Source organism: Dendrobates tinctorius, unplaced genomic scaffold (genome assembly GCF_039654945.1).
Source record: "Dendrobates tinctorius isolate UK_male_01 unplaced genomic scaffold, ASM3965494v1 ptg000107l, whole genome shotgun sequence".
Taxonomy (NCBI): domain Eukaryota; kingdom Metazoa; phylum Chordata; class Amphibia; order Anura; family Dendrobatidae; genus Dendrobates; species Dendrobates tinctorius.
Window position 1 is genome coordinate 36976793 of NW_027361775.1, and position 13273 is coordinate 36990065.

At 39.5% G+C, this 13273-nt stretch overlaps 1 protein-coding gene across 1 annotated transcript in view; it reads right to left on the bottom strand.

Moving 5' to 3' along the window:
- Window positions 1–13273, bottom strand: part of LOC141100709 (uncharacterized) — a 424196-nt gene that overhangs the window by 11114 nt on the left and 399809 nt on the right. The window contains exons 106-110 of the mRNA XM_073589356.1: window positions 11369–11542; window positions 10999–11072; window positions 7956–8029; window positions 6476–6666; window positions 1221–1374 (exon numbers count right to left, since the gene is read on the bottom strand). Of these exons, the coding sequence (XP_073445457.1) occupies window positions 1221–1374; window positions 6476–6666; window positions 7956–8029; window positions 10999–11072; window positions 11369–11542 (667 nt within the window). The remainder of the gene's footprint in view (window positions 1–1220; window positions 1375–6475; window positions 6667–7955; window positions 8030–10998; window positions 11073–11368; window positions 11543–13273) is intronic.

Below are 13273 nucleotides of genomic sequence, written 5' to 3' on the forward strand. Positions count from 1 at the left end.
ATTTTATTTTTTTTACATTGCAGCTAGCCATAAGAGCCTTTAGCAGGTCAATGTTTGCCATAGTAAACCATCATTACCAGCAATTGCACCAGGGATGCCGATGAATGCATTGAACAATTTGCCGCTGTACTCCAAATCTTAAATGTTGCTGTCAAGGATTTAATGGGTTAACAGCCAGGCTCCAATTGCTGCTGTTACAGGAGCCAGCTCCATACAAAGTGACCCAACATAGGACATACCTATATTCTATATCAGGAATGGGTTAAGTACTGCAATTTTGATAATTATTAAAGCCATGTATTTTTTGCAGCTTTGCCTTGTTATGATGGGGCTGTATTTAGAAATTAGAACATATTAAAAGGAATGGTTTGGAGGAGTGACTCACCAGGAATCATACAAACCCACAAGGGGAATGATGAGGCCCATTTATCAGTAAACAGAGATGAGTGAATATATTTGAGTGACATTGTAGTCTACTTGCATATTACTAAAATCTGCCAAAATGCTAACTTTCTGCTATTAGCTTGTCACCATTTTTCTGAATTGTAAAGGGCCATCAAAAGGTTGAAAATAAACAAAATATTTACACTCACCTTACCATTCACCTCTTATCTTTACCATTCCCCATATAGTCAGCATGGCATGGTCTTATCACTGCTGCGAGGATTGAAATCCCTGGGCCCAAGACATTTCTGCACAGGACCTTATGCGCCCGTGCACAGAACCATCCTGGACCTCATCAGAGTGGGATGTCCTTACCTAGCATGAGGAAGCCCAGGGATTTAGTGCTCTCAGTGGTGATATAAGAAGGTGTGTCGAGGACCAAACAGGTGAAGGATTTTTTTTTATTTATAATATCATACATTAATTATGTCCTGGGATCTGGAGTGACCCCAGGGCATAATAAGAGACATTCAATCAACAAAAATAACTTCCTGGAATAATCCATGTGAACGAGCGAATTCGAAGTTTGCATGATTCGCTTATCTCTACTAGTAGCTTGTCCCATTCAGTCTCTCTGATACCTCACATTGCTCCCATGTTTCCATTTTCCTTTATCTCTAGGTTTTCTAAACTTTTGCATGAATGTAAAACTGATGGTCTATTACTGTGCAGCTACCATGCTGTACTGCTATATAATTGAATTTATTCTTGTAATTTTGCTTTACAAAAAAAAAATTCAACATGAAATTCATTAAAATGATGTCGTATCTACTTACATGCAGTCCATTTTTCCATTAACAAGCTGACAAGAGGCATTGTTCTTACAGTATGTATTGTTGACACATATTGAGTCACACATCAAAGTGGCAGCATCCACTTCATATCCTTCAAACGGACAGAATGCAGACTCTGCTAGTTCCATTAGGCTCACTGAGAAAAGAAAACAACAATTTCAAATACTACAATACTGCAAATTACACATACACATGATTTCTAGATGTTTTTCTGGAACATGGGAGACCAACCAGACCATGATAAAACTCGTCACTTTATTTACCACAAGGAAAAGTATGGATAGATCAATGCAATGAGTACTATACTAGCTATGGATGGATAATGCATCGCTGAAGAGCAATCAGAGTATAATGGAGAATGTTCTTCTATTCTAATGTAAGTGACAGATATGAAAAACAATGTACAACTGAGATCCTGATAATACGTGATGCTCACTGTGAAATTTAATGTATTATTGAGTATGTGATTTATATTAACAGCCCACCAACCCCATATTCAAAATATACTGTATGAATTTATTATGAACATGTTGAATAGATATCAGATCTCAATCTTCATGGTGTTGTGTATGCAGTCATCATTCTGAACAAGACAGGAGCCACGAAGTATTCATGGAGGTGAAGAAGTAGAAGGCAAACATAGGCCTAGGTGTCTGAGAAGAACAAAGACCCCCTAGTCATATAAGAAGACCCTAGTATTATAAATAGCATATGATGAGGGGCATGGCCTGGGCATCAAACAGGGCAGACGTGTTCTGGATCTGCTCCTGCATGCAGGCTGGAATAATTCAAGATAATTGACTCTAACTTACTGATCCTGAGCCCTAACTCGGACTCTGATCACTGTTACGAGGCAGACACCCATCAGACGAGGGAGATATATCAGAGAGAGGTACCCTGTGCACCATAAGAGACTTAGAAGCCATTGCACAGCAAGAGGAAGAGAGAGGGACCCCACAGCCATTTCCAACAGGCTGTGGCTGCTGTGCTCCATCAGCATGGGGGACCTGACATCCCTCTAGAGAGAGATCCCAGAAACTCACAGGTGGGATCCAGTGACAGAGGTGAGACCGTGTAAAGCGTCCCTGCTCAGTGTTGTGGTGTGAGGAACTAATCTGCTGGATAGCCAAACCCCCATCCCTGATCCTTTGTCATCCCAGAGCTCCTCTGGTCTAAAAGAGGGCACATCTTGATTTTGGTGTGCTGTGTTAGTGCATCACTGTGCCAGAGATAACAAGAGCTATCACCCCTCCCACACAGCTATCTCCACATGGTGAGCACCATCTTAAGAGAGAGGGGCAGGAAAGCATAACACACAGCATCAGCCCCTTGTCTCTGGGAAGACACGGTTGACACTTGTTCATCCACTGTATGTGACACTGGAATCACTCTAAGAACTCTATACCTCCCTACAAGGCATCCCCTGCTCAACCTGGATTATCCAGACTTCAGCACAAATCTCACAAATCTGTCTTTACATCTTTGAAATCTACTGTATAGGATCCTGTATATGACAATAGCAACTCCTGCTGGTGGTTGGATATAAGTGTCCAAAGAAAGAAAATAATTTCCACGTATATGTAATAAAATGGTCGCAGTCCTTATCACCATGACCTCATAATTCTTAAAGGTTATGTTCAAGTAGTGTTCAAAGCCTACAATCTCTCAAAGCAACAAATATGGTAAAAACGAACAAAGAGCGTGTCAAACATACAGCAAAGAATCTTACAGAAAGTCAGATTTCAAAGACCCAGGGAAAATTAGACAAATACGTAAGGAGAAGGTCTGACGCCCCTCAGACCCCCTCAAAAAAGACAGCCAGAAGGCCTACTTCTCCTCATCTTATAGAAAACTCTGATTCAAGTAGGGAGGGCTTTGCCTGCGAATCGACCATGAAGGACTCTGCCCCCAACTCTAGGGCCTTTATGAAACAGCTGATGGCCCAAAGCATGAAACCCCTGTTAGACAAAATATCTGGCCTTAGATCGGACCTTCACCAAATGGTCCAAAGGGTAGAGGTGCTGGAGTCAACCCATTCAGATCTGATAGATGCTGTGAACAGCCTTTGTGACCAAGTTCTGCAGCAGCAATACCAAATCAATACAGCACTATTGGCGGCTGAGGTTCTGGAAAACAGGAACAGAAGAAAAAAATGTGCGTCTGAGAGGGGTTCCTGAATCCTTTGCCCGTGAGGCCCTGGACTCAGTATCCAGAGAAATCTTTTCCAACTTGCTGGGACAAGAAAGGGCTGATTCTATTATTATTGAGCAGGTTCACAGGGCACTTCGTCCAAAACCAAAGTCAAACGAGCCGCCCAGGGACATCATATGTGGTCTATTGAGCTACCTGGATGCAGCTGCAATCCTATCTGGGGCCAGAGAACAGAAGATCCTTTATGGAGACGCACAGATTGAGCTCTTCCAGGACCTGGCGCTGACGAAAAGAAGACTCCTTAGACCTCTTCTGACTGAATTAAAAGCACACAACTTCACCTACCTCACCTACAAATGGCTGTTCCCCTTTGGAATTGCAATCAATAAAGAAGGGAAACAAATAATAATCCGCAAACCAGAGGACCTGGCAAAGAATGGGAACCACTACAAATCCCACCAATCAACATACACTTGTGGTTGCCAATAGACACGGGTTGGAACATCCTGCAACTGCTTAGCCCACAGGAGTGGTCCACCAAAAAGAAGCATGCTTCCCTCAAAGTCAGGAAACGTAGCTCCAGACGTAACCCATTTTGAGAAGTTATCTGAATCAGCTGTTACTCTCTGATTACATTCCTGATGTGAGAGTCTATTTGTGAGCTCAACAACCGTTGATGCTCATCGGTCAGCAAATTTTGAAGGCCTGGCCACTCACTCTCTCGACCTGGGTTTTTGGATTCATTTTTTTTTCTCTTTTCTCTCTTTGGCGTTCTAGCTTACCTATTAATGTTTTCTCTCTAACTGACAAAATGACTAAATTGAACACTGCTTGAACTTTCTAATCCATATGAATGGGTATTCGATGTCCCCCCTGCGGTGGATGAGTGTTTCTTTGTAAATAGTTGGTTGTTAACCCTGGTTTCTTGTTCCTAACAGGCATAACTTGGCAGCAACAGATCCCCTACTTTTATCCCCCATGGCTAGACAGGACCACTCGGGCTCGATCACTGTAGCATCATTCAACATGAAAGGTATCAATGCTTCTTCAAAACGTAACCAAATTTTAGCACTGCTTAAGAAAAGAAAAACACAAGTGGTCTTCATTCAGGAGACCCACTTTAAACTAGGTAGAGTACCAAACATGTCCTTTTCTTCCTTTCCCACTTGGTACAACAGTTGTAGTGCTTCCACATCAAAAGGGGTTAGCATTGCCCTTAAAAGGGGTACCCCTTTCACGCACAAAGATAATCTAACTGACCAAGAAGGTAGGTATATTTTTGTGAAGGGTTTTTGGCAAATACTCTTGTGACCTTCGGAAATTTATATGTAGGCGGAGCTTCACGGATGAAGAAAGGAGGAAGTAGGCAGCCATCCGCAGCCCTCCTAAATACAAATCTAAAACCAACCTAACACATATCTTTTGGTCGTGCCCTGCAATAGAGAACTACTGGAAGGGCATTAACAAAGACCTTTGAATCTTAGGGCTGATAAATATAAATATGTCAGCAGCAGAAATTTTACTCTCTCTTCCATCTAAAGACTACACCCCCAAAAACTTAACTTAGTTCTGCTACTATTGGGAGTAGCTAAGAATTTGATACCACTTACACTGGAAGCAACCCCCCAACTCTGAATGAATGGGTTAATAAAGTTAACAATGTCCAGAGACTAGAAGAGTTATTTAGCTGGGAAACTCATACACTCTCACAATTCCTCAAAGTCTGGCAACCTTGGACTAAAAATTCCCAGAGGCTGAGAACTCCACTCTCATTGGGAACATCAATCCCCCATTGAACTCTTCCCCATCTTTTGATGAGTCCATATTTTTAGCTGCCCATTATCTGTAATTCTTTTCACAGTTCCTGCTGCAGTGGTTTATCCTGATGCCCTTTATGCTATGCCTTTCCCGTCGCCTCTCTTACATCCTTGTAGCTCCTGCTTCCCCTTCTGTCACCCAATGTTGTAATTTAATTTTTTCTGTCTATAAACAAGGTCTATAGATACATACTACTAGCTTTTATGGTTCTGCCGTTTGCCTTCCCATATGATCAGATTTTTGACGGCACAAAATTCCCTAGCCTAGTTATTTTCGATACCAATGCCTGTTGCCTAATCCCCCATTTTGTTTTTCTTTTTTCAGACTGTAATTTATAGTTACTGGGAAGTGATTACACTGTTTATACTATCCAATTTGTTTTATGCCGACGTTTGATGTAACGCAAATACCACGGACCGACATTATCACTTACGTTCGATATGTTGCATCTTTGGTACTATATTGTAACAGTTTTCTGTTCAAAATGTTTACTGTTAACTTGAAAAAAATGTCAAATAATGAATTGGTAAAAAATACATGGCATATGATCAATGGGGGCAATATTAAACACAGAATTTGAATTGGAGCGCCAAAACTTCAAGGTCCACCCCTGGAGTCTACTGCCAGATACTAATTTCATAATTACTGATGATATGTGAAAACATCTGTTGCCATCACGGCGATGTCCCAATTTTGTGTAGACTGTTTAAAACAAAAACATGTGTAACACATTCAGAGTCATAACCTGAATTGTAAGGACCCCAACTCAAAATCTAGATTATGTATAATGTCTTCAACCAATTCCGGTTATTAAATAGTCAACAAGAAAAAAGCAGCAGCATCTATACAACTAAGCCCTTGAACATGTTCAGAAAGACTGATGTGATGTACAGGTAAAGAATTAATGTAATGTGCCTGTTTGGAAATATGGTGCATCTACAAATTAATGCCAAGTGAACCTAGTCATGTTTAGAAAAACAGTGGTAAAGGTTAGTATATTGGTGGGTAGCATTTATTTTCCGACACAAATGAACATAAACATAGTGTTCAGGTTCAGCATTTTTATAAATATATTTAAGCCAGAAAACTGTGAGCATTACATTGATATTTCTCCACTAATATCTAGTTTAATAATCTTGTATGACTCACTCTATAATTTCATGCTTTACTAGTCAAATAAAAGATTGTATCATAAAACAGTGAAAGGGGACACTTTAGAATATATTAACATTTTGTCCTACAGCATACAGATAATTATTAACACTTACATCTATCTCCTTCATCTACATAATCAATATTAATTGTGCCATTTTCATCTGGTATTGAACGTTTTCTTCGAGAAGAAATTTTCATAAGATCTTCTATTAATTTATCATTTAGATACAAAACTATATTTAAATTTGCCTTATAATTAAATTTTGCGGTGAATATTGCTGTCATGTTGGCATGAGTATTGTTCCTGTAAAAACACGAAAAAAATATAAAATTCAAAAACAGAAATTCAGTGGAGAAGCTAATAAGATGTGTTAAAATCAATGCAATAAATGCCAAGACAGCAAATATCACATAAAGCTTGAGAAAGAAACCATCATGTTGCAGATTTTCGTGTTCACCACTTCTGCACCGTATTGTATTACCGCTTACAGCAAGAATAGTAATGTATATCGTTACATTATGGGTGTAACAGAATAGGACGTCATGTGGTTGAACATTAGAAAGCCAGGCAAATAGTTAAAAAATAAGTAAATAATTCCTAACCGTCCCACAGTCTTGTCCTCAATGCCTATTTTTTTCTCCTTCCCATGTTTCGCACATTCTCTTTGCCCTCCTCTTGTCAGGGTCGCATGACCATAGATTCTCCGATGCGAAAGAATCAGGTAGATTATGCTAATGACACTTAGACCAAACTCTGATCAAGATTTGATCTAAGTGTCCGCATAGTGTGATCTGATTTTCTCAGATAAGAGAATCAAAGTACACAGTGAGAAGAAGGAGAACAACAGTTCTCCATCTTCTTCATTGTGTGAGTCTGTGAAAATACGAGTGCAGTCCAAAATGGTGAATGCACCCATATATATTGCATTATGCAATTTTTTCACAGACACTCTTCCGATTTATATGCTCATGTGACCTAGGCCCAGGCTCTGCCTAGGCCAAGGCTTCCACCTTGACTAGGTGTCAGACGTTACTGTGTGCTATGCCATCACAAGTCATGACACCATGATGTTGGGATGTCTGCCACCTGAATGAGATGACACTGTACACATGCACTGTGATGTTTAAGGCCTAGTTGACGCGCAAGCAGGTGAACTGGAAAGGAAGAGGCGACACTAAATGGATCGAGCATTGCGGGGATAGCAGTACAGGTGAGCTGTGAAGGGAGTATTAGTTTTGTTTGCTTTTCTTTTTACATTCTACCTTTACTTTCTGGGGTCTGGAGAGACCCCAGAGCATAATAGGGAGCATTCAATTTGCAGAGAATAACTTCGCAGCAAATTAAATTTCCCTGTAAAATTCACATAATTTGGAGAATGCACATCTTGATAGATCTGGTCATCTGTAGGAAGTACACTATGCTATCACTGCAGCAAGAATATTACTAGATGTTACATCTGTAAGGTGAATTTTTGTAGAGCATTGGTTAATGGCAAGTGTGCATTCTCCTGGTATATTCTAAAAAGCAATAAAGGCTCTCTGAGCCTTTATTAGGAATGAGCATACAGACACAGTTTAAGTAAAGTTACTCACCAAAACACATTGGTCATATTACTTGTAGCATTATCAAACAATTCTTTCACATCTTCTTGAATTTTAGAATAAATCTGCATAAGTAAAATAAACAAAAACACTTAGTTCTAATTTTAGGTAAACCACAGAGACCAAAACTGGTTCGCAATCCACTTTTTCTTTCACCTGCCATTCGCCTGCAATAACGGCTTTTATCTTTCATAGTGTACAGCTCATGCCGGTGCAGAGCCTGCAGAGTGTATACTAATTACATTCCAGGAGATGGGTTAACTCTTAACATCCCAATTAAGTCTTTCCAGAAAATTAACATCTATACAGTAGATAACTGCTCACCTCTCTTACCCTGTCTCTCCACTTCTGAGCAACTGCTAATATAAATTTAGCAAAATCACCAGCCCCCCAGCTTTCTTAGCAGATCTCCTAATCATGGCTCTGGGCTCTCATTGTCTTGTGCTGTGTGCTTCTTCAAATACCCTGTTATTTCTATGTGTAAATGTAGTGATGACAGTGGGGACTGAATGTGTTACAGCAGAAGTTGTGCTGAGCTTTATAGCTCTACTAATACTGCAGCTCTGACTGCTCACCAGAACTTTCACTCAAGAAGGAGAGCCCACACTGCCAGAAGCCAGGAACTAAGGAGGCTATAAGGAGACTGCATAGCTATAAGAGACAACTTGAGAAAACCCCTTTCTGCTTAATATGTCACTTCTCTGCCACTAGGCCCATTAGAGACAGATTATTTAGCCCAGTAGGGTCCTGCTGTGAACAGAATACAAGTCTTTAAAAATATTTAATTATTTAGTTGAAGTTGATTAAAGTCATATCTTTTAAAAGTGGGTAATATTTGGTGCCTTCTAAATATTTTAAACACTTGTAAATCTAGCATTTACGTTATAAAAAGATCTTTACAAGACGGCTGATACAAGTATATTTGTCTATCTCATAGATTGTAAGCACTTGAGATGAGCTCCCACTCCGCTTGCTTGAGTTGTTGAATTATGTTTTACTCTATAATGTATTATATTGTCCGCACATGTATCCCCTGAATTGGAATATAATATTATTATGAAGATAGTTTCAAGAGACACTTCTGAAACCCACATTCATGAAGATATACAGCGAAAATAATAAGTTTACACACCCCTGTTAAAATGCAAAGTTTTTGTCATGTAAAAAAAAAATTATAACAGAACTTTTTCCAGCCTTAATGCCAGCCATAATCTGTACAAATCTGTTCAGAGACAAACTGAAATCATTTTGAGAGGGGGGGATAACAAAAGTAAAATAATCTGGTTGAATAAGTTTGAACACCCACTTATAATTGAAAATGTAATTGTTTTCAGAATTATACATTCACATACTCATTTATACTCATGTTAAATAAAGGTCAATATTACTGACATTTTCTTAGCTGCTGTCATGGTTTCTACATTGACTGTGGACAAGGAACGTTGTGAGTGACAGCTCAGCCACCCAATGGGATCTGGAGTGTGCAGGACTGTCAGTTTTGTGAGTGACAGTCCAGTTATCCAATCTAATCCTGGGGCCGGTTGGGTTGTTAACAATTTGATTGACAGCTCTTCTTCTCAATTAGGTTTCGCCTGCGGGTATTTCCTGAGGTGCCTCCCATCCCTAATTATTGGCAGGGTATTTACTAGCAGCTAGTCAGCTAGTCTGTGTCAGTTGTAGATTTGCTTCAGATAGGTGTGGTTTTCTCTGTGTCTGACTCTGATCTTGCGTATGACCATAGAATTTGTTGTCACTACTCTTTTGGATTTCTGCTTCTGCTTTTCACATACTCTTCTGGCATTTAACCCCAGACTGTTTCCTGACCACACTTTTGTATCATCCCTCTGTACTACGAGCCCTCCTTAATGAGAAGTCAAGAAGAGATAGGCTGCCAAGAGGCTTAGAGCAAAATTATATGAACTATAGAAATTTCTGGTAAGTACTGGTCTTGTACAGCATGTGATAACAGCCTCCTTCCTGTGTCTGGCCTGGTCTTTTCATACAAAGAAATCCACACAATCCTGGCTTAAGTTTTGACAAAACCTACATCAAGCCTACCAAACGCATATGGAAAAATTTGTTATGATCTAATGAGATCACGGTACCATACCCATAGTTATGCATGGTGGAGGTAGCATTATACTTTGGTACTGTTTTCCAACATATGTAAATAGGGGTTATAGTCAATTAAAAGGAAATTATGACCAGTTCCAAATATAAGTCAATTTTGTATGAAAATCTAGCGATAAAATGCTTAACATAATGAGGAATTTCACCTTTCAGCATACCTCCAAATCAACAAAACAATGGCTTTACCCAAAGAAGATCAAAGTTTTGGAATGACCCTTCAGATCCCAGACATAGATCCAATTGAAAATCTGTGGACTGACCTGAAGAGAGCTGTATATTTCCTTGCAATCTGACACATTTAGAGTAAAACTACAAAAAAATTCTAGATGTGCCATGCTAATAGACTCCTGCATAAAAATGATGTTATAAATTCAAAGGATACATCAATATAGTGTTAGTTTAAGTGTGTTCATATTAATGCAACCAGATTCTTTTTAGTGTTTTAGTTTCTTATGGAAAGATTTGAATTTGTTTCTCAGTGAATTTGAGCATATCATGGATGACCTTAAGGTGGGAAAACTTCTGAATTAATTGTTCTTGCTATGATTTTTTTTACATGACAAAAAGGTGGAACATTAACAAGGGTGTGCGGACTTTCATATCCACTGCGTATGCACCATTTTATCTATTTCAATATTTTTTCATCTAGATATTTTTTTTCATCAGGATGTGCATATATATGCAACCACATTATTTTCATTTTTTCTTATTCCGCCCGAAAACGTTTCAGTTTGTTTTTCAATTGCATTATACAGATTATGGGTGACATTAAAGATGGAAAAAGTTCTGACATGATTCTTCTAGGTATTATTTTTTTTTACATGGCAAAAACTTGGCATTTTAACAGGAGTGTGTAGTCTTTTTATATCCACTGTAAATGTGTAATACATAGAAATACACCTACCAGATCATAAACTTTGGAATGGCTAAAGCTTCCGTTAGAAGATACATGGACCATTACAGATCTCTGCTTTGTGCCTAAAGAAATGAAAAACATGGCATTTTATTATAGAGTAAATAACTCTCATTGCGGACAAGCAGTAATTGGAAGAGAGACACTAGTTCTGAACATATTCGGTAATTTCCACTCCCATTGACTCTAATGACGTTCGGCTGCGTTCGACGAATATTGCAAAAACAATATTAGATTCCGATCGTATTAGGAACCGAATCCAAACAAATTCGCTCATCTCTAATCATTAGCTCAACTGAATGTACTGAATTATAGTTTATAAAGAAAGAAGTCTATTTACCGTCTGAGAATAGTGACTTACCTGGTCTTAGTTCTGCATTGAAGGACTCTGCTGCTTCTGTACATCTTTCACCAGTGAATACTGACAGGCATGTGCATTGAGGACTGCAATTCACACCAACCACTGTACATGTCCCACCGTTACTACAGTAGTTTGTCTCACACTGTGCAATACAGGAACAGTCTGCGCCATTACCTGCAAATAGTAATGAGAATAGACCAGACATTGGCATATATATTTATAGTAAGGCCCAAGATAATATACCACAAATTTTCTAATGTAAGATTCTCATCAGTAAATTTTTTTCTATATACTTGAGCGAACAGTTCCACAATGCTTGTCTTGTTCTAAAATGCTCCATGGATATTCTCTAATTACACAGACTGATCTCTAATTTTAATAAAAACTGTGCAATACTATACTTCACCAGTGGAGGCACTACAGCAGAACTAAACACTTGATTTTTTCACAGACTAAAAAAAGGTTTTTCCCTTGAACAAAGTTAATTTTGATCTATAGATCTTGTAATAAAAATAGGTTCCACAAATGGATGCCTTGAAATTTTTTTCCTGTGCTGAGACAATCTTATAAATGTGCCCTGTTGTGAGTTCATTTTCCCCTTCATTACTGAGGCCCGAGGAACTCCCTCTTCTGGTAAAGAAAGGTAGTGAGCCTGATTGTCAAACACCTGAGGCTGATGATTGTGACTGGCTGAGTGGAGTTACGGACTGGATATAATGCTGCCGACGCCCTTCTGCCCTGCGGGTGATTTCTCTGTGGGATCCTTGGAGACCAGTCTGAATTCCTGCTCCTCCAAAGCTAAGTTTGCTGCTCGGCCTTTTGCTTTTGTGCTTTGACTTTGTTTTTGCTTTGTTTTTCTGGATTTTTGCCATTCCCTGCTGGGGTGTGCTGAATTCATTTAGCTCTGTCTTCTGAAAATACCTGAGTGCTGATTCAGTTTTTGAAGCCTAGCTGCTTCAGGGCCTTTTTCATATCAGCTGGTTGGCTTATGTCTTTGATAGGGTTTTGGCAGATTGCAGACAGCAGCCTTCCTGTCCTTTCCTATCTAGGTAGTTTTGGGGCCCCGTCTTTGCTCAGTCTATCTTTCTGTCTGTGTTAGTATTTTCATCTTGCTTCACCGTCATTATACGTTGGGGGCTGCCTATTGCTTTGGGGTCTGCTCTGGGGCAGTTTAGATTTCCCCTTTCTTTCTTTAGGCCTATGTATTTCTCCGGCTGTGATCGAGGGGTCTAGGGCATCGTAGGAACCCCCCACGGCTACTGCTAGTTGTGTTGATAGGTTCAGGGGTCTGCAATCTGATAGTTGCCAACTTCTCTGGTTTTCTGGACTTAGCTTGTATTTCTGCTTTTGCCTCCTACGGTGACTCTTCATAACAGAATCACCCGCCCTACCGCAGATTCTAGGGTACTCAATAGCAGGAAAGAATTGTAAAAAAAAAAAAAAAAGTGTATATTGTTTCCTCTATATCTCTGAGGCCGTAGGGGGAATTTTTTTTTTTCTCTCAATGGAGATAAAGCAATTGTCTGATCGTGTGGAGCAGCTCGCTGCGGAAGTGCGGGGAATTTCCACCTACCTTGCTCATTCACATGCTGCTGAACCAAAGATTCCTACACCTGATGTATTTTTTGGGGATCGGTCTAAATTTTTGAATTTCAAAAATAATTGGAAATTATTTTTTGCCTTGAAGCCTAACTCGTCAGGGAGCTCCACGCAGCAGGTTAAAATTGTCATCTCTTTGCTGCGTGGCGATCCCCAGGATTGGGCGTTTTCTTTGAAACCAGATGATCCTATTCTGACTAATGTGAACGCATTCTTTCAAGCTTTGGGGTTGTTGTATGACGAACCTAATGCCATTGATCAGGCTGAAAAGACCCTGCTGGCATTGAGCCAGGGTCGTGATTCTGC